The sequence below is a fragment of the Pyxicephalus adspersus genome, chromosome 3 (assembly GCF_032062135.1).
Source record: "Pyxicephalus adspersus chromosome 3, UCB_Pads_2.0, whole genome shotgun sequence".
Classification (NCBI taxonomy): Eukaryota; Metazoa; Chordata; class Amphibia; order Anura; family Pyxicephalidae; genus Pyxicephalus; species Pyxicephalus adspersus.
This window is the reverse complement of record NC_092860.1, coordinates 50,510,238-50,537,592: the sequence shown is the minus strand read 5'-3', so window position 1 is coordinate 50,537,592 and position 27,355 is coordinate 50,510,238. Positions and strand designations below refer to the sequence as shown.

The following is a 27,355-nucleotide window of genomic DNA, read 5'->3' as shown; positions in this document are numbered from 1 at the left end:
TTTGCAAAACAATGTATATTTTATTGTTCCAAGTTTGAAATAAAATGTGATATAAAGTATTATCCTAGCACTATAAACTGAACAGTATTTTTTTCTTAAAAGTTGGATAATCTTGCCAATTCAGAAAAATGTACCCCTTGCAGCAATGTGGGCAGTATATACCTGTGATAAAAGGTTTGTTTTCCTTGGAATATTCTAAATACCTGCATGAATTGTTGTCTTTATCCAGATCATAGTAATAAACAAAGTAAGTCTTACTTATCACTTTGCAAAATAACAAATGTAATAAATTACTGGCAATACCCTTACAAATATATCAGGAAAATGTACCCATAAAACACCAATAGAAAATAGGCATCATTAAGATGGGAAAATCTTTTGCACACGACTTGTAAAAACATTACATTACATACTAAAAATGTAAAAAAAAAACTACATCCATAGGTCATGGAATATTTTCATGATTGTAAAAAAAATATTTTACTTTTGTGGAATAATGTCATGCTCCCCTTTCCTTTGCAGAAGAGACTTGTTGGTAGCTGGTGGGTCTATGGTGGGTAGATTACAACTTTCATGACTGCTTGTGCTTCATACTAATGGTATCAGTGGGTGTGACAAGTGGAGGCAGCCGGAAGGTTGTATTCGGGGCTGTCAGTCAAACCTATGCCTGTGTGGGCATCGGCAATGTAAGGGTGACAATGTTGTCCTAATTTCAGAACAGATGGTATAGTGCTTTCACTCCATCACAAGAAGAAGGAAACTCTGCAATAGACTAGGGTGATCAAAAGTATTTTGATAACACATTTAAAAAAATAGGTTAAACTACTTTTAAAGGAGCAAGATTAACTGAAAAAATGCAACATAACTTTTTAAAAGCCTAGCCTTGGCATATATAACTATAGTATGTAGTTAACAATTCTGTTGGTGTTACCCTTTAAAAATATGATTACAAAATGCATAAAATAGGATTTTTTTTTACATATCTATGATAATGTATAATATATGTTCATGAATAATATTATAATTATTAACAAACAGAATTTATATAGCGCCAACATCTTTCTGCACAAACAGATACAAACAATGACACAGAAGGAGGAAAGGACCCTGCCCAGAAAAGCTTACAATCTAAGTGATTAATATTTTATTATATCTTTGTTTTTGCATAAATTATGAAAAAAATTATTTTAAAAAAAATCCTAAATAACACAATGCAAAACTATATTATAAACCTGCCAATTAATCAAATTTTGGATCGCCCTTTTGTTTGTCCTCAGCAGACAAAGTAACCTCTAAATATAGTGAACACATGGGACTTTACTTTACCTGAATGCACCCAGACACATCAGATGACACTATCCTAATTATAGCAATTACAACATATATTTAAACAATAGAAGCATAAGGCCTGTGCCACAGACATTCAAAAAATAAAGCCTTGGACCACTAAAATATTATAAATCTATTATTCTTCAAAATATTTCTTTTGTCAGCGTCGTTTGCAGACATAAAAATACTGAAACAGTTCTGTAAATATGTCATAAACACTATACACAGCAAGAAGAAAACATTAGAAACCACTAGCATTTTCAATTCTCTTTTATAAGGATTCATAAATATACTCAAGGGACTCAAGTTTGCACAAAGTGCTTACCCACAAAAAGGCAGAAAATGTACCATAACAATGTGTTTATTATCCGTATTTAAGGTGCAGTAAAAATTTGCTACGCAAAACATGATCCATATAAATTTATTTTACAGACGTATTAAACCGTAAACTACAATGTAGAAATACTATGGATTATACGTAACTATTTTTCTTAATCGTGAATTTATAGGACCTGATCAGTACATTTTTTAAGTGTAAAGTAAAAAAAAATTATGTATTTTAGTATTAAAGGATTTTTTTTGTTATATAGATTATACCTTATTATTATATATATTATATTAATATATTATTATATATAATATATTATTGTTATATTAGTACCTATTAGGGGTTTATACATTGGACACTTGTTTTAATATACATGAAGCCTATATTTATATTCATGATATCTCTATGGAAGCATCACTGGTTGTCAATAAAAATGTGTGCTGCAACATTTTTAAAAGTATTTGGTATAAAGGATTTGTATTTCAAGCCTGTAAGTATTTAATTGAGCCTCTGGATGCTGCTCCTGTTGTTGATGGTAAGCTTACAATCTAGACAGCGGTCAACCAGTGGTCCACGAGAAAATTTTGGTGGTCCACAGAAAAATGTAATATTTATTTCTCAGATGCTCTTTTAGGTAAGTATGACCTCAACTGTGTATTTTCTTTAACTGTTATATTTAATGGCAACAAACAGTTTGACTTTGATAACTATCATTTCTTGTTTGGTCTTAGATTCGAATAAAAAAAAATCCATAACCAGTGAGAAAAAGCAAACAAATATTTCACATTTCTTTAACAATATCAAAGATAATGAAGCTCATAGTAAAAATAGTAATAATTCACTTTACTGTGAGCTGATCAATGAATCAGACCCTCCACAGTCCTCGTCAGGCACCATTAAGAAGATCATTATTTTACAAATGTATTTATGTTTTTTTTAAAAAAAATCATAATAATGGTCTGCGGGATTCAAAATGATGAATTTAGTGGTCTGTGAGGTCCAAAAGGTTAGTGACCGCTGATCTAAGAAGTGGATAAAAGTAGCACACCATAGGAGGGTGTGTATTTTAAGGCGCAATCATGGGAAAACTTTCCCATGACCAGTAACTATGTGCAAGGGCTCTCAGGGTAAGAAAGGCAGGAGTTAAAACATTTATTGATTTTGCAATATCAATAATATATATATATATATATATACACACACACACACATACATATATACATATACACACACACACACGCACACACACACATATTTATATGTATTCATTTATTTTTTTGGTACAAATAGCATTTTCTTTTGGTTTGCAATTTCTTCTAAAATTTTTTAACCCTCTCAGTATTTTTAAAAAAGGTATAACCTTTCCCTACACCTAAAAAGAGAAAAAAGAAGATTCTGTTCTAGCTTGACAGTGGCAGTTTTGAAAAGTGCAAATTTTACCCCTAGAAAACAATACTAATACCACATATTTGGTACAAAGCATGGTTCTTTTACAGTCTTGCAGACTTTTTGAAAAGCAATAATAAAGAGCTGAACAATAACAAAAAATATATAATATGAAATATTAGAAAGAAGAAAATATGAATGGTAAAATGTAAAAACTGTCCCAAAACTAGCTAAAGGGAGGTAACAAAAGTTACTAAATGCTTTCAAACATGCTGGAACTGAGTTTATGTGAAAATGAAAAGCCAAGCACTAAATAGTTTATAGTGTTAACAATAAGTTAACATCAAGACTAACAATCTGTTAGACTGTATTTATGAATAAAGTCTGAGAGCACTGTCTGCAGGTTTTATTTACATAGATCTGTAGAGTACGTGCAGTGATGAAACCCTAGGAATATGGTCTATGCCTTTCACTGGTTAAAAAAGTGAAGTAAAATTGGTTTGGTATTTTGTAGACATATCCATTTCAAATTTTAATTCCAATTTTTAGAAACAAATGGCAAACAGGCATAGTGCTGATTTTTGTTCAAATTAGACAAATAAATATATTTTTTTGGATAATGAATTTTTTGGACAAAAAAAAGTGGTTAACTTGTAATTTGCTAATTCAGATAATAAATTCAATAAATATACTCTCTTTTTAAAGTTCATTTACACAAACGGTTACAATTTCTAATCAATACCAAATTGCAATTTCTCTAGTAGGCAAAACCATAAAAATTGATTGTATATATAGGAAGAAAAAAAGAAAAGAATAAAAATTCTGTAAACATGAAAAAATAGCCATCTGTCCCTTTATAAAGAGCATTTATTATTTACTGAACAGAATATTTTTTAGGATTTATATGTATATATATATATATATATATATATATATATATATATATATAAATATGTGTGTGTATGTGTGTATATATATATATATATATATATATATATATATACACACATATTGTAAGAACTGAAACCGTTGCTGGTTCGTAACACATTGCTTTAAGCTTTCTGATGTTGAATTGTCCATGTGACATTAAGAATCTGGAAAACGTGGAGCAAGCATTCTGTATTTCATCTTTTTTTTCTGAGCTCTGATAAATTTCTAATTCATTATATCCAAGGCCAGAATAGATGTACCTAAAAAAATAATGGTTCAGCTTGAGTTCATCCTAAAATACAGTTAAAATGCAGTAGTGCTCAGCAAAGTACAACATGCTTTTTAATACACCGAGGCACTTCTAAAACTGTATGGTTAATGCTCCAGACAGTGAGTCATGTTTTAATGCAGTGAGGCCACACATGAAAGATCCTAGTCTCTCATTTCCTACTGATCTCACGCAGTATGAATTCAGCACACTTGTGAATCAAGCTAAAAGCTGTTCCCATGTTCTTCTCTCTACACAGCAGCCTACTTTTTATTATTATTTTTACAGTTTTGTCCAGAGAATACATAGGCTAGGCTTAGCTGATGTGTGGAATGCTGCTGTCTGTGTCTGTCTACCTTCCAGGAAACGCAGATTAACTCTCTGAATACTGGGAAGAATTCTGCAGTTTCCGGATTCAAAAACTGTTCACAAACTGGACACGGATGACGCTCTGGTTTTCGCTGAGTCCACCCCCAGGGCAAACTATTGTGGGTTCAGAAACATACTGTAAACCAGGGCCATAGAGCCCAATTAATGCCTTAATACTATTATGTAGTCAGACTGCATAACAAATATAGAATATTGATTTTCTTTTTAAGTATTTGAGCCTTGCGTAAAAATCTGTTATGTGGATTTTCTTCCTGTAGTGTCTGTAAACTAGAGGAAATACCAAAATATTTTCTACCTGAAACGCAGCTACAAAGGGTGAAGTAGTCACAACTGTTCTTAAAGCCGCAATAATGACTACTAATCCCTCTTACCGACAGACAGTTTGTGCATCATTTACATCCTTTTTTATTCATTTAAATGCAAGTATGTGTTTTTAAAATGATTTTTGAACTTATTTAAAGTTGTGCTTGTAAACCTAATATCCCTGGCAAAATTTATAAAACGTTAGCTTTTTTTTGATGCAACCATAAAACAAACAGCCAACTTCCAATCTGACAACATGGCACTTTAAGAAGACTCAAAACTTCTGGAACAAAGTTTTTGGGAGACCAAATTTTTTTTTTTATGGAACGTCTATGAACACAACGGACCTGATTTATTAAAGCTCCCCAAGTTCCCAGAAGATGAACTCTCAGCGAACTTGGGTGATCCAGCAAACCTTAAATGTATCTAGTTGAAGATTAAAAACATTTGTCAGATAATAGCAAATGATCTTAGGAAGTCCATTCTAGTTTTGCTGATTCTCCCAGCTTCTCCCATCTATCTTCTTCCTATAGTCTATCTTCTTCTAGTCTTGGGGAGCTTTAATAAATCAGGCCCAGTGTTTGATGAGGAGTCAATAAGACCTTTGAACTATGAAATATGGAGGTAGAGTTTTGGTGTTACGGGGGTGTGTAAAAGCTACAACAGCACAGGGAATTCAGTCAAAATTCAAATGACTGAGAAAAAAATATTGCACTGAATAGAATTTCTCTTAATCAGTTAGTAAAAAGCTCAACCAGAAATGCTCATACTGGTACTGACAAATGGGGCAAATTTACCACAAGGGATTCATTAACAACTATAAACTCTAAGCTGCCATTGTTGCTAAAGGAGGCAATACACAAAATTAGGAACTGAAATTATTTTGAACTGGACCATTTTATTATTTGTCTGTATCGATATTGTTTATTTAACGATTGTGCCTATCTGTGATGCGTAATAGTTTAATTTAAAGCACATTAAAATGACCATAAAAGTGTCTAACTCCTAATTCTTTCAATGGTATGTAAATGTACATTAAAAAGCTAGAGCTGAATTAAACTGGTTTTATTTTAGCCAAGAGGAATCCCCAGCATAAATTCTGCAGCAGGGTCCCAGTGGCTTTAAATTACACCTCTGGCATAGCTGTTAGATACTCTTGAATACAGCTATAAGCACCGTTGCTATAGAGACCATTGTCCTTCATGATATATTGACTTTAACTTGATCACACAGAATGGGGCTTTGGTTGTTGAATATTATAGCATTTATACAGCTGTGCAGACTTTATCGTGAACTTGTAGACTGAACAACCTACATTGAGTAGCCAATCTAAAGGCAAAGCATCAGTATAAAGATTTAGCACCGACCGTAAAAACTTAAATTTTTATTAAAAAACAATTAATTTTTATTAAAAACAAGGTCGGTAACACCCTATTTAATGTATAGGGCTGCGTAATATGTTGGCGCTATATAAATCCTGTTTATTAATAATAATAATAATAATAATGTTTTGAGGGGAAAAAAAATGGGAGGAGGTGTGCTGTATCTTGGTGGGACAGACAGCATGGTATGATCAGACTCTATGGAGGGAGAGCGAGGTGTTGATGTTAATAGAGGAGATCACTCTTAGCCATGATAGCCCACTTACAGAATCTCTGCCAACAGTGTCAGATGAGAAAGGGGACACTTAGCATGTAGTTATTATACAAGTACCTGACATGCCCTGCCTGGTACTTGGACTAAAAATAAACCATATGCAAACACTATTATATCCACAAGTGTTTTTTTTACCACTACCTTTTCTTTTTTACTTTTTGATGTGTTAATAAATAAAATACCTGGTTGAGGTTGAGTCTTGTATAAAAAAAAGCAATTTTCGAGAATCTGTAAACCACACTTTAATAAATGTACTGTGAAATACTAGAGATATGTATGGATCCTGGCCCCCAAGGACTAGAGAAGGACACTCCCAGTGTGAAAAAGTACCAAATCAACTTCTATTAGACTCACAAAGTAAACAAAACATTATTTTAACTCCCCTGGCTAAGCCAAATCTTCCTTCATTTATGTCTCTCACTCTACCCCACCCAGACACTGCAGATCATTGTGGGAGAGTTTGAACCACACAGACAAAGCTGTCAATCCAGAAAGGAGTGGGCAGGCCTAGGTGTGGCCAGGTGCTGATCGATAAGTTTCAGGCATTTGAACCAGCAATAATATTGCCGATATTTATCCTTTCCAAACACTTTTTCATCAGAGACTCAGCCCGCATGAGGGTGACAACTGTGCACTGAATTTAGGAGTGGTGCAGGAAGCTGCATTTGTTGGACATTACTAGCAGGATTAACAGGTAACTGTGTGAATTTGTTGGGGGACTATAAGAAACCTGTAAGTGCAGATTTACTTTATAAGAAGGGGCCATAGTTCTACTTTAGGTAGATGCCTATTTTAAAAGGTTACACGTGCCACATGGTAGGCCTAATTGTGCGGTTATGACCCCTCACTAATTATCACAATTTATTCTACTTGTAGCTGGACCCCTTCCCCCATACAGCCCTGTCTGACAATACAAAATTTATTTCTCAAAACAGCAGGCATTCATATCATTTCTATAATAAAATTAGCTTACAGTATTATTCCTATTAAGAATGGAGTATAAAGCCATGCAAATACTTCCCATATTACAGCCCCTGTGGTCAAGTATGCAACAAGTACTGATAAATCCTAAAAGAAAAACATTAATCGGATGCAAAATTACCATCAATACGGACAAATAAATAAATCCTGTGTATGCAAAAAAGTATGAAATACACCTAGTACACAGCAGTTCCTGTTTCCTGTATTTTCAGGGTGTCCCTACTACAAAGAGCACAGGTATCACAACAGACTGTTTTTTTCACCCAGTATGCCACATAATAATAAATATATGCAACATCATGGCATTGACTATTGGCATGACAAACTGACCTTATTTATGTGAAAATTGATTTGCAGCACCACCTTCTACAGACGCTACATAACATATTTTGTCTAGGTAGGGGAGGATTCTGATAAGCATCATCACGTGCTAGAGTATGGTTATCAGCAGCAGAACAGAAGGCTGCAATTCCAAAATGATGGATATAGCAGTTTACAGGTGCCATATGGTTTGAGGATTTCAATTCACATCCCAAATGCTTCTAAGCAGGTTTCACCCATGAAATACATTTCCTATGCGTTTTACAAGAAGTGACTACACGGATGAGAAAATGACAGCAACTCAATAGAAAAATGTAATACACTAACATTTCATTCCTAAGGTAGATCTATCATGATAACCTACACTTTACATAAATCAATATGACATGTGTCATTATTACTATATAACAATATTTAAGGTGAAAAAAAGGAGCACTTGCCAAGTATCAAGTCCCCAATCTGATAAAACAATAGAATCACAGGGAAATCTAAAGGAAATTCAGGAGCCAACTGAGTCCATTTTTCAGGTTCTAAACAGTTTTCAATAAATAGGAAGTATTGGATAATATCGATGTGTAACGTAATGCAGGGTTATGAACATTACATCCTCTAATGGTGACTGTAAGGAAAGAATTGCAAAACTATTTGGTTATATACTATGGTGGAAAGAATGGTCTGGGGAATTAAAAAACACAAAGCTCAGGCAAACAAGACACTAAAGAAATGTATAAGGGAATGTAGGATACGTAATATATTTCTGAGCTACTCAATCAGGTCTAGGAATTATTCCTTGAACATAGAAGAGTACAATGACAGTGGACCAGAAGGTTCAATACTGTTAAGGTGGAACATTGTGACTTTTAAGTATGAATAGACAAGCTCCTTTTGATTTTTTGGTGAATGTTGACATCTACACTTGGGACCTGTGGCCCAGAGATCCAAATGTGAAATTTGTGGTATGCTGGTGGACTTCAAAGCTATAGGTAATCTCATCTATACTGAAGAGTGGAACCAAACTTTTCACAGAACCAACTATGGAGGCTTTTCTTCAATGAAAGTAAGACAAACAACAATCTAATAAAGTGAAATGGCTTTTATATCAGGTACAAATCAGCTTCTTCAGATATAGGTGCTTAACCATGGTTGAAAGAAGATAAAAGACCATGTTTAAATGATGATAAAGTTATGACCCTGTCACCACCTGTCAACGGGTTACCTGTAAAAGTTTATTTACATATCTGCACAAGGCTTTGGGATAGGACCACAGCAGCTGATAGCATTTGACTCATCTAAAGGTCGAATGCCTGCATCTAAGAAATCATAAAGCCATAATCAGAAAGTATGAACAGGATACCTGCCGATTATAGCACAAATGTACCCATCTTTTGTCAATTAAGTACTACCTCCTGGAGAATTTTTGTTTTTTTAGTTTTTATTATTATTATTATTATTATACAGTATTTATATAGCGCCATCATATTACGCAGCGCTGTACAGAGTCCATAGTTGTGTCACTAACTGTCCCTCAAAGGAGCTCACAATCTAATGTCCCTACTATAGTTATATGTCATTAATGTAATCTAGGTCAATTTAGGGGGAGCCAATGAACCTAACTGCATGTTTTTGGGATGTGGGAGGAAACCGGAGTACCCGGAGGAAACCCACGCAGACACGGGGAGAACCTGCAAACTCCATGCAGATAATGTCCTGGCTGGGATTCGAACCTAGGACCTAGCGCTGCAAAGGCCAGAGTGCTAACCCCTGAGCCACCGTGTATAGTTTTATACCAAATTTAAAAAAGGGAAAAGATTTTGCTGATGAATGCTGACAGATTAGGAAAAATTAGCAAATATTTACCCCACCCTATGAGCAAGGAGGGTGCAGGGGGTGACATAATATATAATAAATCTGCTACCTGCCAGGGGCAAACTATGAAAGTAAATTATAGTAAAAAATAAATGCACCTTTCTCCAATGCTTGCAAGAGAAAAAATCAGATCAATATTCTAATCTGGTAGAGGGGTATCAGTACATTTTAACCCCACGTTACTAAATGGTAATAATTAAATAGGCACAAATTGCAGCACATCATTTTCTCTCCCACTGTAAACTGAGGGTGACCAGTTAAATTACCTCACACTGGCAAGACCTGTGATCACTATTGCCATTAAAAACTTTACAGATTCTTAGAAAAAAAGTAACTACATTCTAAATGGTTCTCTTAACACTTGCCCCAACTACAACCGGAAAATATGGCAGAGTAGGACTGGGGAAGTGGCGTTCATGTTTTTTTTTTCTATTTTATTACTTTAGAACCTAACGTTTATCAAGTAGTAAAAGCTGTCAGTGTGCAGTACAATAATTGAACCAGTGGTGAATATCACACTGCTACTTTAATGAAGCTACTCAATCAAATAAAAAAAGAGAACCATTTTTTGCCCTGTCAGTCTTACAGCAGCTCCTTAAATGAATCAATTTCTCTGTCTTTGTGCACAAAACCAACCAAACTACTTTAGAAATCCTGCATTACTTTTAAATTACAGGTTTCCTTTAAAAACCTAGGGAGCCAGTTGTAGACACTGGTTCAGGGTATGTCAAGGGAAAACTGCCATATGTTGTATAAGGCTCTTACACACGTGTGATATATAGAGATATGGTTAGCATGTTTTATTGTATATCTAAAATATTTATAGTTTGGATAGAATGCCTTCAGTAAAGATTTGTTTCTCTTTCTATTTATGTCTCTTAGCATTATCAAGTTGACTGCAAGACAAAAATATAATCAAAGCAAAGATAAGACATTGCTAGAAAATCCTTTGCCTTAGGCACAGCAGGGTTTAACAAAACTGCTCCAGTCCTAATTAAACTGAATATGCTTTGTGGCAGATATATGTCGACATTGGAGAAAACGATTGTATTTATTGCCCTATCTCGTATATTCCAACATACTCTAATTTGTTAGGCAAACACAGGCAATATTTCTTTTCACTTTTAAATACAATTTTTTTCCAAGATAAAATACATAGCCACCATTTAAAATCTACTCACTAAAACTACAATACATATGCCATTAAAATAATAATATTCATTTCATACAACAAAACTAAAACCCAAGTTAGCTTTAAAACTAAAGTACTGTTATATCATTTCAGAGACCTGTCATAAATTGAGTTATCTGAGATATAGCTGTGATTATACAGAGTTATCTAATCTTCAAGTTTTCTCTAGCCTGAAACGGCTGGTAAAAAAATAAAACTCATACAGTGTGAAGCATCACAAAACCTGTTAATTGCATTGAAACCTTTGCATATTTATACCCAAATTGGGTAAAAGGAAATAGTATGTCAGCATGCAATTTAAATTTTGTATCATTTTTAAACAAATTTCATCATTGGTAGATTGCATTATATTCATAGTTGGATGTGGGTTTTTGAGCACACATAATACTAAAGATTTCATACAGTAGTGTTATTAAAGGTTTACTGCATTTCTTGTTTTTTTATAATAATGCTGTGTACAAATACACAACAACAATATACAATTCTTTAATAGAAAAGGGTACAGTTTATTACTGTTCATTAATATTGTTATTATTATTACTATTACTAATAATAATAATAATAAATACATACATACATGTAAATAACATTTAAAAACAGGTCTCCAATAACCTCTCTAGATGGAGATTATGGAGTAATTCATCTTGGAATTTTACAGATGTAGCTTCTCAATTTACTTTGACCCTCACTTAGGACAGAGGTAGGGAAACTCCGTCCTTTAGCCTGGATGCGGCCTAGTCAGTATTCCAGTCTGGCCTAATGCCCCCCCCCCCCAGTAATTTATTGTTGGATCCGGCCTAATTGAATTGTCTTGTTATCACGAGTTCCCACGACATCATCAATATCATCGAGTTCCCGCACAGTAACCTCAATTACTATGCCTAAAGAGCAGAAGCAACGCACAGCTACCAGTCTCCGGAAGGTTGACCTCGAACACTGCGTCTTCAATCCAGAATGGACTGACAAATTATTCTTCGTCCACTGCGGCAACAAAGCCCTGTGTTTAGTGGGCAACGACACCAACAGCACTTTCAAGCGGTGGAATCTCAAGGGGCATTTCGATTCCAAGCACATGTACAGAGACTACACCGCGGATGAGCAGAAGACTGAGGCTGCTCGCTTGCAGTCACGGTTGGTAAAAAACCTTTCCTTGGACACCTTGTTACTTATGGCCTAGCGTGCCTTCTTGACCTGAAATGGCCTAGTAGTCTAAAAAGTTTGCCCACCCACAGTAACTAAATACCGAGGTCAATAAGAGTTTGTTTGATGTCAAGCTTGTGGGAGGAGCACAAAGGAAGGTAGACCATTGATATTGAAGAATTATTTCACTTTTAAATAGATATAATATGTGCACTTTTGTCTATTTTTTTACTTCATTTTATTGTGAGGAGACTTTTAATTAATTTACTACACTAGGGTTTACATAGTTTAAAAATTGCACACAGTCACAAAGAATTGGTAATAGATAAAGTCACTAAGGATTGGTAATTGATAATGTTGGTTATTTTTAGTTCAGCCATCTAAATGTTGTAGAGCTGTTTTTATGTACAAGATGTGCAGGGAAACTTGGTTTAGCAATCAAGCTATGTGCATTCAAATAAAACTAGACTAATCAGTTTTTAGTGGATTTGTCTTCTAAAATCTATCTGTTCATTCATCTTGGTGAGACATTCGAAGTCAGTGGCTTTAAAGAGTTTTAATGCTTTTCTGCATATTCCCATCCACATTAATGATTTAGTTACTTTCAAATGCTAGACAAATTTAAAGGGCAAATAAATATTTTCATCTTCCACTTCTGTGGACCATTCCTTAACTGTCTAAATCTGAAATAAAATTAAGGGTACAACCATATTAAAAAAACATAAAAAAACAAAACAACAACACTTTTTCATCAGCATCAATTAGTACTTGGGGAATGAGGGTGTCATAAGAGAACATTTTTTTATTGTTGATAGTCTATTTAATTATTTCCTATCAACTGACTTTTTTCTTTTGAAAATATCATTTTGGCTTCAGGAAAAAACGAAAACAAAGGAATATAACTATATTTTATGAGGTCACTATATCCTTGGTCAAGCTATATAAACAATGTAGCATTTAACCTCCATGCACCGATATCTACTCATCAACCCAAAACAATGCTAGCGAGCACTAATGGAAATACATACTGAAACAACATATATACAACTTGTAAATGATGGTCTTAAATGAAAAGTGTAAATATTGTTTTGCAAATATGGCAGGAGAGTTAAAATTCCCCATGGTTGCTGTCAATTATTTCTGAAATAACCATCACAAAACAGTTTTAATGATCTCTGACACACACACACACACACACACACACATAGATAGATACATACATACATACACACACACAAGACATATGTATATATTTGCTGGACTATAACTCCAGAAAAGTGGATAACTTTCAAAACATCACTCCATACCATATTTTCAGATTTATTTTGCATATCCTTTTCTGTTTGCTTTTTGATAATGCATGCATCCTCAGACAGATATACAAACATCAATAGTTTATACTGGCTTATATCTAGACACATATTTGAATTTCATGAGAAACATTCTTTAATAAAGGTTAAGGCTTCCTCCTTAAGGCATTTCAGACCCACAGCCTGAGCGCTGAAATGTTTAATGCACTTCTTGCCATGTGTTATTGCTTAAGTAATGAGCAATTATTGAATTTCTTTTTAACGTGTGAAAGGTTGTCATGTTATTTATGAGCTTTTAGGGGCACCCATACCTTTTCGCTGTCATCGTTGCATATGTGGTCTTGATGTACTGGCTGACACTGAAATGAGGGGCCCAAATGACCTGCGCAAGAAAACAAAAACAAAAAAAAGATATATCATTCCTTGTAACAAATGAGTAAAACTAGTGAGGCACCTCCAATCAGTCAAAATATAATGTGCCTTTACCAGGATCCAAGACCGAAGCACATACTATTTACAATGTTCCCATTTAGGATACTTGCCCCAACTTTCTGTATAGTCACCAAAACAGAATGTGAGGGGCATACAACCCCAATGTAGACACAAACTGCTAAAAAAAATTCAAACTTAGATACAGAATTTATAACCCTTGCTTCATTTCAAACATAATATCACCATGTATTTTTTCTAACTAAGTATTTGATTACAAGATTTATTTTCCCCAGTAAATTAAATTACTCATGATTCAATAAAGGAAAAAGGTATTTATTAATTCCAATTTGACAATGACTTTAGACATTGGAGCTGATTAACTAAGTATAGCATATTCAATTGGCAACGTGAAAGTTAGTAAGGAGAAGCCGTGTTCTCCTTTCTAACAATCATGTATACAATAGGATTTGAAAAGTGAACATGATTCATTCTATTTACAAACATTTAAATTTACTACTCTTTCAGTAAATCAACCCCCAGTGTGTCTGTTGAGTATGGCAAGATTGCAATGGCAAGATTCGATTCCAATATACACAGAGGGGTGTGGGAAGAACCCTTTTCACACCTAACTAGAACATAAGAATTAAAATGGAAAAATTGGATATATTTTATTAAAAAAGCCAAATTTAAAACGGAAAACCATAAAATACTATCATAAATGAGGTACCTAAGATTTTGTGACTTATAGAGGGCTTTATAAAACCCAAAACACACTGGAGTACTATATTTGAATTGGTATTCTGAGTTTTACACACAATAGATATGGGGTGTTACTAGTGGGACATAAAAGGCCTGATTTATTAAAGCTCTCCAAGGCTGGGTAGAATACTTTTTCATCAGTGGACTTGGGTGATCAAGCAAACCTGAAATTATTCTGGTCCAGGATTCAAAACATTTGCTAGAAATCCATTCCAGGTTTGCTGGATCATGCAGCTTCACTGATGAAAGTGTATCCTCTCCAGCCTTGGAGAGCTTTATTAAATCATGGAATATATTAATGGAACATAATGCCAAGGTCTGCACCGGTCAGAGCTAAGAACCATCAAAAATTGTATACTATGCTCTGCTCCCCTAGTCAAGTCACCAGCACCTTCAATAAATAGTTGGGTGAGTACTATATATACTTGAATATATATCAGGATGTTTTAATCTGTAATTGCCATTAGAAAAAGAAGCTGAATTTTATACTAACTTTTCCTTCTTTTTACAGGAAAAGTATTTTGTACTTGACCTGGTTATGATGGTTCATCTGCTCCTAAATAACCTTGTGTATATTATTGTTGAACACCAGTAGAATGTGCTGTGTCCTCATGTAAACGGTATAACAAAGTCTTGCGTCTGAGACAAAATTAGCACTTCTTACACTTTACATGAGGACACGGCCCCATCTACCGATGTCTACCAATAATGCACAAAAGGTTATTTAGGAGCAAGTGACCCATCATACCCAGCTCAAGTACAAAATACTTTACCTGTAAAAAGAAGGAAAAACAATGAACTGGCTGAGCAATTTTAATTGAGGCTTTATGGGTGAAGTTGAATGTGGGTTTGAATAACACACAATTAATGATTGGAGTCTGCTATAGGCCCCTCAATGCTAAGGAAGAAACAGAAAATCGACTACTAGCACAGATCGAAAAAGCAGCAAAAAGTGGAAGTGTTTTAATCATGGGAGGTATTATATGGTACAATTTATAGAAGCCCCAACTAGAAATGATACTCTGCTGGACCTAGTTTTTTCTAACAATGCAGAGCTTATAACAAATGTGAAAGTAAAAGAATCTGGGTAGCAGTGACCATAATATGATTTCATTTAATGTAAGCTGTAAACAGGAAGCAAAAACAGGAAAGATAAAAACATTTAATTTTAAGAGAGCAAATTTTCCATTATTAAGGGCGGCTCTCTGTGACTTGGACTGGGAGACGATATTGTCCTCAAAGAACACAGAACAGAAATGGGAATGTTTCAAGTCTGTTCTACAAAAGCAAACTGAAAAATTTATTACAATGGGTAATAAATTTAAGAGGGTAAATTAAAATATACATTTAAATATACATAAAACCTATGTGGCTCACAGCTGATGTTAAAAAAGCCATAAGGAACAAGAAAGGGGCATTCCAAAAATATAAAAATGAAGGATCACCTTCATCATTTTAAAACTATAAAGAATATACCAAAAGATGTAAAAAGCAGATAAAATGTGCAAATCTTCAAAATAAAACACAGATTGCAAAGGAAAGTAAGGCAAACACCGCAAACTTTTAAAAATATATTAACCCCCTTAGCGTTCTAAATCTGTCTGTATTTCCACGCCAAAAAGTTACATTTGTTTTGCATGGTAATTTATTTTACATTGTAGGCCTATAATTCTAAGGCATAACTCACCGAAATATGTCCAATATTCAATACATTTATGATAAACTTTAAATAAAAAAACACAAAAATCTGTTAAAATAAAAAAATAGTGATACATGTAATATAACTGTACAGTAGCATATATAATATATATATATATATATATATTATAATTATATATATCAAGATTTCTTTGTATTGGACTCAGTACAGCTATGTATTGAATTGTATTGTATCCAATATAAAATTATTTGAGTTTCCTGCCGCTCCTCCTGCCCACACCGACGTCACTGGGAAACCCCGGAGAACGTCTCTGCATCCTCCGGCTGGAGATCGGAGGGAGAAGACGAGTCCCCAGGACCTGTGGGGACCAGTAGGACGCCGGGGACGCAAACGGAACAAAGTGTGTGTTTTTTTTAATCATTTTAGCGATCCCAAGTGTGACTCGGGATTACCGCTTTTAGTATGGAAAACCCACCCCGAGTCACACTTGGGATTACCACTAGGGGAGTTAATAGCAAAAAGATCACATCTGAGCATGTAGGCCCCTTAAAGGATGTCTCTGGGTTGGTAACTGGGGATAATGAAAAGACAGATTTACTAAACACTTTTTTTAACTCTGTGTACACAAAGGAAAATGGCAGAGCTCAAGTCCAAATTCATAATAGCAATGTCACTGCCTTAAATATGAGTCACAATGGCTCAAAATGAATATGATTGAGAAACAGTTGGGAAACATTAAGGTTGACAAAGCACCAGGACCTGATGGATTACATCCAAGTGTCCTCAAGGAGCTGTGCTTGGTTATTTATTTATTTATTTATTTATTTATTTTGAAACTGAATTTTTATTGAACATTTTCACATACAAAGACAGTCAGGCTTATACAGCAAAACATCTCGTAAACACAGCATACAGGGTGATAGGTACATCCGATAATGGTACATAAAACTCTGGCGTAAGTAACAGTAAAAAAAAACAGTGGCCGTACTGTACCGGCCTATCAAACCCCATAGACTATAAAAATACGGAAACAACAGATAAATAAACAACAGAAACAACAGGTGGATAGGAAGCACAGTGAAGTCTGGAACCAGCGACATATTAAACCTGTAGACTGGTATAGTAGGCATCCCAAGGTTCCCATATTTGTTCAAATTTCGCAACCCTGTTTTGGAGGAGGGCAGTGAGGTACTCCATCAGGCGTATGTCTTGAATACGAGCATACAAATCCTCCACAGAGGGGGCAGTCTGGATTTCCATTTGGTGGAGATTAGAGTACGAGCAGCCACTAAAATATGTGTAATAAGCTGACGGGCGGACTTGGGGAGGTCCATAAGGGGCAATCCCAGCAAGTGGTGGAGCAGGTCAAGGCGAAATTGTTGTTAGGTCACGTCCCCAATTAGTGCATTGAGAGCTTGGTTATTTCAAAGCCGTTATTTCTAAATTTTAGAGACTTTTTAGTCACTGGCATGGTACCAATTGATTGGCGCAAGGCCAATGTGGTTCCTATCTTCAAAAAGGGAGCAAAGTCATTACCAGGTAACTACAGACCAGTTGGTTTAACGTCCATAGTTGGAAAAGGTCCTGGAGACTTTGATAAAGAACCACATAGGGGAGTTTTTGCTAGAAAATAATATTATAAGTGATAGTCAGCATGGCTTCAAGAAAGACAGAAGTTGTCAAACAAATTTAATCTTTTTTTATGGGGAAGTAAAACAGGTAGACAATGGAATAGCAGTTGATATTGTGTACTTGGACTTTGCTAAAGCATTTGACACTGTACCCCACAGACGGTTAATATGCAAGTTAGGGTCAATAGGTTTAGAAAAGCCAATCTGTAAATGGATAGAGAACTGGTTTAAAGACTGCATACAGAGAGTTTTATTTAATGAATCATACTCTGAATGGTCTAAGGTTATTAGTGGTGTACCCCAGGGTTCAGTGTTGGGACCTTTACTGTTTAACATCTTTATAAATAATATAGAGTTTGAGAATAAAAGTACCATTTCTGTGTTTGCAGATGACACCAAACTGTCATGGATATATTTAAGTCCATACAGGATGTCTATAATCTACAAGCAGACCTGGGTGTACTGTTTGATTGGGCAGCCAAGTGGCAAATGACATTTATTATAGATAAATGTAAAGTTATACATCTGGGAGCTAACAACATGCATGCTGCATACTGTCTAGGGGGGAATACACTTGGGAGAGTCAGAAATAGAAAAGGATCTGGGGGTTCTGGTAGATCATAAACTTAATAACAGCATGCAATGCCCCTGTACAAAGCATTAGTCAGACTGCATCTGGAATATGCAGTCCAGTTTTGGAGACCAGTTCACAAAAAGGACATTGTGGAATTGGAGAGAGTGCAGAGAAGGGCAACTAACCTAATAAAAGGAATGGAGGAGCTCAGCTATGAGGAGAGATTAGCTGAACTGAATCTATTCTCCCTTCAGAAGAGACATTTAAGGGGGATATGATCACCCTGAATAAATATATAAGTGGTCCATATAGAGAACTCTCTTCCCAATTATTCACTTTAAAATCCTTACAAAGAACAAGAGGGCACTCTTTGGGTCTGGAGGAAAAGAAGTTTAAGCTCCGGATAAGGAAGGGATTCTTCACTGTAAGGTCTGTGAAAATGTGGAATCGGCTCCTTCAGGAAGTGGTTTCAGCAACTACTATAGATTGCTTTAAGAAAAAGCTGGATGCTTTTCTAGAAGCACAGTATATAACTGGGTATTAAGGATTTAAAGTAAAGATAACAGACTGTTGATCCAGGGAAAATCCGATTGCCTCATGACATTTTTTGCCTTCCCCTGGATCAACTATTTCCACAGGCTTTTATATCTGGGATATGTTTATTTCCCTAGTGGTTGAACTTGATGGACTTATGTCTTTTTTTTAACCTAACCTACTATGTAACTATGTAATTTTTTCTTCATTAAAAAAAAAGGTTTTAAAAATAACACACCATATATTTATTTATTAACATTCATTTTATTGGCACTTTTATTGATAACTGTTGATAACTTTTTTGAGTGCAGACAATGACGCCTGCATTTTGTGCCCTAGGTTACTTGAGTCACAGTTGTTTTCCTGTTTGTTTCTTTTTTAAGGTAAAAGTAGATCCTCGAGTATATACAGTATTTTTTTTCATATAGCATATTTTTAAAGCCATTATTTGGTGTTTTTATTTGAAAGTAGAGGTTCCCATATAAGTTGGCCTTGCATTTTCATGCCTATTGCAATAGATGTTCATGTACCAATTACATGTTTTATATATATATATACACATACATACACATATAAATGTTGATATGAAGTAGTTCAAAGTTCTTGCAAATACAACAGCATTTCTTTAACTTTTAGACTTTCATAATGATGGCCAGGATACAGCAGTTTGACACGTGTCAACGCTCATTGGTAATAACTATCTATTTCCTTTGACATTCATACTCATTTCCACCAAGGACTGTGTTTCAGAGGAATAAATCATGTGTGCAATACTTCTTAGAACATCTGTTTAACCTCTACACATGGGCCCACTACAGAATACTAAGCAAAGCAAAACTATGACCTTTCCTGCAGAATTCAGTTTGTTGGACAATAGTTGAGACCTGAACATTATATTGAGTGACGTGTTAATATCAAAGACTTGTATCACAACATACTAGTTAGTTTACAATCATTTACATAAAATAAAATGTTCTATTTCTTAAATTTAACCCTAAAGTAAACCTTGCTATTCCTTTTGTTATCCCATCTAATAAGACATGTACCTAGAGGCTGATGTACGCTTTTTATTGCTCTATCTCTCCATTTGGAGTTCTTTAGCAATCTCCAGATATCTGTTGTGAAAGTCTGTGTAAAAACTGACTTTAAACGCAAAGGTTGTACGCGAAGGATTACAAAATATGCCTGTGTAGTAAGCCTGCCTGGATATCATTCCTTCTGCATTATTCCTTGTTTCTTGATTGGTTGGAATTATTGGTATTATTATCCAACTGAATTATGTAAATTGAAGAGTGTTTCACAGCTTTTTATCTAGTCTGTCTGAAGATATATACAAAATTATTTGTTACTCAACATTTCATGGCCATAAATAGCTTAGATACATCTTGCTTTAAGTCATCAGATCTTATCTCCCTTTTCTGGCTGGGTAGATAAGGAGACGCTTGCTGTCTTTATTCTCCTAAAATGGATCTGGAAGGTACAGGCAATTTCTAATGACTTTTTAAAATTGTCTTCACAATGTAAGATTGTTGAGTATTTTGCTTATTGTTGTAGGGGCCACTTATTGGATTTTGAATATTTACTAAAATTTACCTTACCAATAAATATGAAGGAACAAGACATTTTTGTAATGGTAATATGTGATATGTGATACCATAATAAATGTAGGAATCAGACATATATAAAAAAGGTTTATGAATTACAGGTGTAGTCTCGTCCACAACATAACAGAACTGTAGCACTTGTAGTGGTACAGATACAGCTTGGTATGAGGCTTGATAAGCCCTATAGAGTGGTGGTTTCTGGTATTATTTTTGGTGACCACTACTTGTAGACTTTGTTAGAAGCTTTAACATGAACAGTAAAGGTGTGTATAGGCGGTGATGTATCCTATTATTTGACAACTCTAATGTGAAACTCCAAAAAAACAAAAAATACATAGAAAAAAAAAAACATTTATTCTATATACAGGTAATATAGTCGGCTGCCCAGAGTTTCATTTTAACGAACCATCTGTTAATACAACCAGACTAGTTTTAGCAATATACCCAAAAGTCATCAGCTTTTTTACCTGTAGTCCTATGAAACTTATAGTACTGTCAAAAAGTCTTTTTTTTTTAATAAAAAAATAATTATGCTTACTTTTATATTACTTTATATTGTACAACTCTTAGAAATGTATACACAAAGATGTTTTAGAGTTTATGTCCAGCTAGCTCTCCCTTCTCCAGCCTACAGCCCAAATGTAATCATGCAAATCCATGGCTATGTGATACACATTTTAGGACTTTTTGCTTCTTCGTTACAGAGTGGAAGTTTTCTTCTTCCACAATTCCGTTGTGTGTCCACATCTTTGCTGTGTGACTTGCATAATACCTACTGGTTTTATCAGCACGGCCCTGAAAATTTAGTAGCAGTGTGGGGAAGTAACAAGGAGAGGTGTTGACACTTACACATGAGAGTAGCAACTCTGCTCTTAATTCAGAAGCAGAGCAGCATTGTAGCCAACCCATAACAGGAGGCTGAATTAGGTGAATTTCACTGGCAGACTTAACTAGTATTCATAGGACTTTGAGGGGGGATCAAAAGAAAACTTTGAGTGCAGACGTACCTATAATTAGGTGTTGCAGCATTTTTTCAATGAGAGGCAAAAAAAACTATTTTGAAGTGATCCATGTCATTTATCATGCTATCCCATCTAACAGTATCTGTTCATAGAGGCTGATGTGAGCTTCCTATTGCTTCTTTCTCATGCCCAGTTCTTCAGCAATCCATGGGGATACATACCTTCCTTCATTCATTAGCTGACCTCCAACCAATAGAAAACAATATTCCACTTAATCAGCATACAATCTTTCCTTCTTAACACATATAACAAACTTTAAATCAGGCTTCTGAAGGTAGACTGGTACTATAAGTACTATAAGGAGGCTTAGGCAATATATCAAAGCAAAAAAAAAAAGAATAACACTAAGCATAAAGCTGCGTACACACGTCAGATTTTTATCGCCCGATAATCGGCATCGGCCAGATATCGGGCGAAAATCTGGCGTGTGTACAGTCGGCGGCGTCCATCGTCCGAACGACCGTCATGGCGGGTCAACGGACGATGAACGACGACCGATCCTAATGAAAGGGAAGGGGGAGAGCGCGCAGCAGGGCGCCGCTCCGTCGCTCTCCCCCTCCCCTATCCATAGAGCAGAACGGTGCTGTATGTACAGCACCATTCATGCATCGTGCAGTCCTTTGTCGTTGGAAAGGATCATGAAAGATCCTTTCCAACGACAAAAATTGCACGTGTGTACGCAGCTTAAGACAATTCCCTAGTTGTTGAAATAAAAAAGACAAACCAATGGGGCTGAGGTTTAAATGTCAGCCAGGAAGCTGATATCTGAATAGAGTATACTCTATAGAGTATATATTTTTCCTGTGAATGTGTGAAGTTCTTCCTAAATCCAAAAATTATATTGTAGAATATTCCCTTAAATAGTCTAGGGCCAAAATTGGCCTTAGACTATTTTAGGGACATTATATTGTGAGCCCCTTTTGAGGGACAGTTAATGACATGACTATTGACCCTGTAAAGCAGCGGTCACCAACTGGTGGTCTGCGGCTCTGTCCCCTGTATGGACACATCCCGCCCACGCGCCTATCGCAGGCTCAGACCTGCATTCTAAACATCCTCGGGGGACAGTAGAGCCGGGCTGTTGACACAAAAATGAAAATGCCTATTTGCCATAATTAGTTTGGTGCTGGCTTGGACAGATATAATTTAGCAATATGTATTAAGTAAAGTAATGCCATGGGGAAAAGCTTGATTACAGAGCTCGGCTGTAAGGTTGCCAGTGTTTGGATACAAGTTCAGGGACACTGCTGTTGAGTGTATTCATGTCTCCACATCCCACTACAGACTTAGGAAACTACACCCCTGAAATTACAAAGTTGTATTGTGCCTTATATTCTAGCACTAAATCTTGAAATTGAAAAAACAGCTGGATAATAATTAGATTTACCAACTGCGGCAGTGTTTCTGTTATGTCAACAATTCATACTCGGTAGCTGTTAAACTTGAGCATGGTCAGCAAATGGCAAATGTGACTTAAAGTTTGATGTCAGGCAAAAAGAAAGACACAAATGAGTGCAGCTCTGAATTTTTGAATATATCATTAAATGGCATTTTTTATGCTAGTAGTGGAAATACCTGCATTTGATAAACCTTTGGCAATTCCAATCTAGCAAATGTTAAAGTAAGGGACGTAAGCAAGCTGTAAGGGAAGTAAGGGAAGTAAGCAAGCTGTGCTTTGATATGCAAAAGATTTCTTCTGCAAATCATGAGAACTGTAAACCCCCCCCCATTAAGCCTCCGTCTTGTACACAAAGGAGCAGGGAAGCCCCATTCATTCGTATCTAGGAGTCGTCCGTATGTCAGATGTCCTTAACTCGGGGACTATCTGTATTCATGTGACCCACTGTAAAAGAAACTGACTGTAAGGGAGAGGGTCTATCAAGATGCACACTAAATACACAAAACTAAAACAAATTTTATTTACTTGTTGGAATCATTGACAAGGGCCTGTGAGAACAGAAGGAACCCCTTTTTTTGTGCCATAACAATGTGTGTGACACAAAATAGATGGATTTACTGGTTCACATTTCATGTAATTCACACATCCTTTCTATAACTTCACATCAGAAGCCCTGTGCTTTTATCTTTTGTTCAGTCCTCAAACAAATGGAGCATGTGTTTTGAAGAAATTAATCTTGGGGTATCAGAAAGGTCAATGAGGTAGATAAAAAAAAAGCCTAAACTTGTCTTTATTAGTTCTGGGTAAAAAATACTAAAAACACGCAAGCCCAGATTTGAGCTGGAAATAGGAAACATATTGTCTTGGAGGCAAAGCACACAATTACACCCGCAATGTGCTTGAAGGGGCAGTAGACGAGAAGACAGATTTCAAAGTAACTGGCTTCGAGGGAATAGGAGATCAGCATTTATCTGACAAATTATTATACAATACCTTAGAATATTACACTGGTCATTTGTTTTTCAGATATTTTGTACATTTGTATTTTTTAGTAGATTTTATGGCTAGTACTGTGATGTGATTGTCTGAATTTATTTTATTATTTAATTTATTTTATCAAATGTCTAAATCAAGAACTCTGTGCCCATAGCAACCAATCAGATTCTTTATTTAGTTCTCACATATTGCCTTGGGAATAATAAAGTGAGAATTATCCTAAGACCCTGTGATAAATAAGGCCAATCAAAACTCCCTTTTGACAAATGTGAAAAAGCAAAGCAAGGTAGTGAAGAAGAAAAAAAATCAGCAAAGCTGGGCCTATTTATGGAAGTGTCTATGTTGTTTCACTTTAATCTTCCATAATGTAGAATACTGAGTCTATTCTTCTTTTAGACACTTTTATTAATAAGAACCTGTTTAGTTACATCCTGTTTACACAAATTATGTTTCAAGTCATATAAGATGATTTTACCTATCATCATCTTAACTAATTCTTATTAACTCACAATAAATCAACGATTCCTGTAAAGTTACCCCTGGGGATTTTATACACATTTAATTTATGTAAAACAAATAGAATCCCAATAAACTATAAATCAAATAATGTTTAATCCCTCCACAATAAGAAGTCGTTGAAGCCTCCATATCCTGAGCAAAATGAAGCATTGTCAGTATGAACTGATTAACAAAAATTCTCTGACATAATGGCCTATCTAAATCATTTTATGATGGGTTTTGTTACTTTTATGGTACTATTTTTTTTATTATGTTTAAATAAATACAGTTTTTCACCAAAAAAAAAAAAAAAAAAATGCATTTTAAAGACATTTTTATTTAATGTATTTTTTTAAATAACAGCTTCAGACATCACAATATCTCTCTCTTTTAAGGAACAGGCAGTGACACCTAAACAGGTTTGTAGACATGGATAAACAGTCCATGTGATCATGAATTGGCTAGTAATTACAGCATCACAAACCCTGCGTATTGGATCCCAATTCTTAGTGTAGACCAGTGGTACCCATACTAAAATAAAACATATACTATCATTCTCTAGGCAGAGAATCATGCCTGAGAATATTATTCTACTGATGTAAGTAGGTGGTAATATACAGCCGTGCAGTGATGGGACCAATAAAGCACTTCTTCTATTAGTGTTATAAATCCAGAAAACATCTAGCTTTGGGGTCTTAGCAAAAGAAAGACAGCTCATGTGCATTAGCTTTTCACCTAAATACACATGCAAAATTAAAAATTCATATATATATATATATATATATATATATAAATAATATCTTGCTTCTGTTCAAGTAGATTATAGATTTTGTAATGATTTCATTTTCAAAATGCAGTTGAATAATCTTTGAATTTGCCATCCCCAAGATTCTTAGAATAAGCCTAACTACATTTTCTGCAGAGCTGTACATTCCAGTCAATACACCACCCTGTGAAGACAGCTGGAATAGTTAACACATCCGTGCTGACATGTCATTATCGAGATTCTACTAGCAGCATCCTCACTTGGAGACGGATAGTAAAACTGCAAATAACGCATACTGAAATATTATTTATGATGATTATATTTTTAGCTTATGAGGAGAGTACCTAAGGGACATCTTCACATCGTGTTTGTCCATAAATACTTTGTACTGGATTTGACTATGCCATACATTTCTGTATTAACAATAAATTTGCTCTTTTGATATATATCCTAATATGGATTGTGCTAAATTTAACCTAATAACATTGTCAACGTCAGTGGTAGAAACTTTCCATGGCTGTAAAATCACATTCTATGGTCTACTAGTAATAAATAAATATCGGATCTACCATTTTATTGTTTTATATTAGCAAATTAACCTCCCATATTATTTAATTGGCTAGTTGTTAATTTTTGTGATGCCCAAAAATGGATTTATTTTGTACGGTGCTACAGAAAATGTTGGCACGTTATATACCAGCTATAATGTTAATAATCAGGGCTTGTTAACACTTAGCACTGTCTGGTACTGTTGGCCTTCTGATCTGGAGGGATTTTTTATACATTAGCTTTTTTTTGTCTGTTCATGCCCAGGAAATGATTTTCAGTTCAGCACCTCTCGACTTTCTCTAACAGATCTAAAAACAGAGGTGCACACCAACTCCAGTCACTGCTGCAAGCATCATTAAAAAAAGCGGAGTAGTGGTGACTGGGGTGCAGATTACACTGCAAACATGATTAGAAAATAAAAATACTAAACCGATGAAAACTAAATCAGATCCCTAATGATAAAAATTATCATTTTATTAACAGTCACACTTTTGAAAAATCACTTTTTTTTTCCTCTAGCAGCAGGTTTATACACATGCTCTACACCCCCTATGGAACAGAGCAATTTTTTCATTTGTGCTAAAGACCTGTTTATTCAACAATAACTCTTATGTAAGATAAGAAATACATTTATCTTTTTCTGGGACAAACTAGGTTTTCTTTGCTTGATCTAGTTTGCTATAATTTTTATGCAATCTACAGACATACAAGTAACAAAAAAAAGTAAGCAAAAAAAAAATGTACCTTTTCCTATGTTGATCATACTTTGTTACTGTACATAAATATAGCAACTTAAATAAAGCAAAATAGAGACATAGGGGTAGGGTGGGGAAGGAGGAGTAAATTAAGGTAAATAAAGGTTTATATAGGGTTTTACGTGAACCCTATATAAAGTTTTTTCTGTTATGTATTGTCCAATGTCATTCATGGATCTGTCCTGGTGGATCCACGAGTGATGAATGATTGTAATACAATGGAAAGGGGTGAGAGCGCATTTGTGGATAGCATGTTTTTGAGTGATAAAGATATGTTTGGAATGTGGTGGTAAACATCCACCAAAATGCTCATAAATGCCCAAAAACAACGCACAAATGCCCCCAAACACTTGAAAACATCTATAAACGTCATAAGGAAACTCTAGTCTATTATAAATTGTGACTGAACAGAAATCTGCACCACTTTGAAATTAGGGATCTTAAAAACCTGCACTAAGGATACTCTCCCCCTTGTAGGAAGAGGAACCATGAAGAAGAGGTAAAGATGGCACCACCCAGCGCGCCAGCTAAGGAACGGATGCCGGGACGACGCGTGACCCGATTCAAGACACCTTCAGATGGATCAGACTGCCCTGTGGGACTGAAGGTAAGTGTATTTTTTTGTTTTAGGCACTTTTTTAGGTTAGTTCCTCTTGAAGGACTTCACCCATTAGCATAGTTCTCCCCAGAGGTGTTTAGCCGGTTGCTCCGCCCGGCTGATTTGAATACCCCGCCCAGCTCTCGGCAGCTCTCATCCTCGGATGCACGGATCTCAG

General features: G+C 35.2%; 1 protein-coding gene across 2 annotated transcripts in view; it reads right to left on the bottom strand.

Annotated features, from left to right (window-relative positions):
• The window catches only part of RNF38 (ring finger protein 38), a 164,702-nt gene that overhangs the window by 44,577 nt on the left and 92,770 nt on the right, over positions 1 to 27,355 (bottom strand). For both annotated transcript variants that reach the window (XM_072404543.1, XM_072404544.1), the window contains exon 2: positions 13,712 to 13,782. In XM_072404543.1, the coding sequence (XP_072260644.1) occupies positions 13,712 to 13,782 (71 nt within the window). The remainder of the gene's footprint in view (positions 1 to 13,711; positions 13,783 to 27,355) is intronic.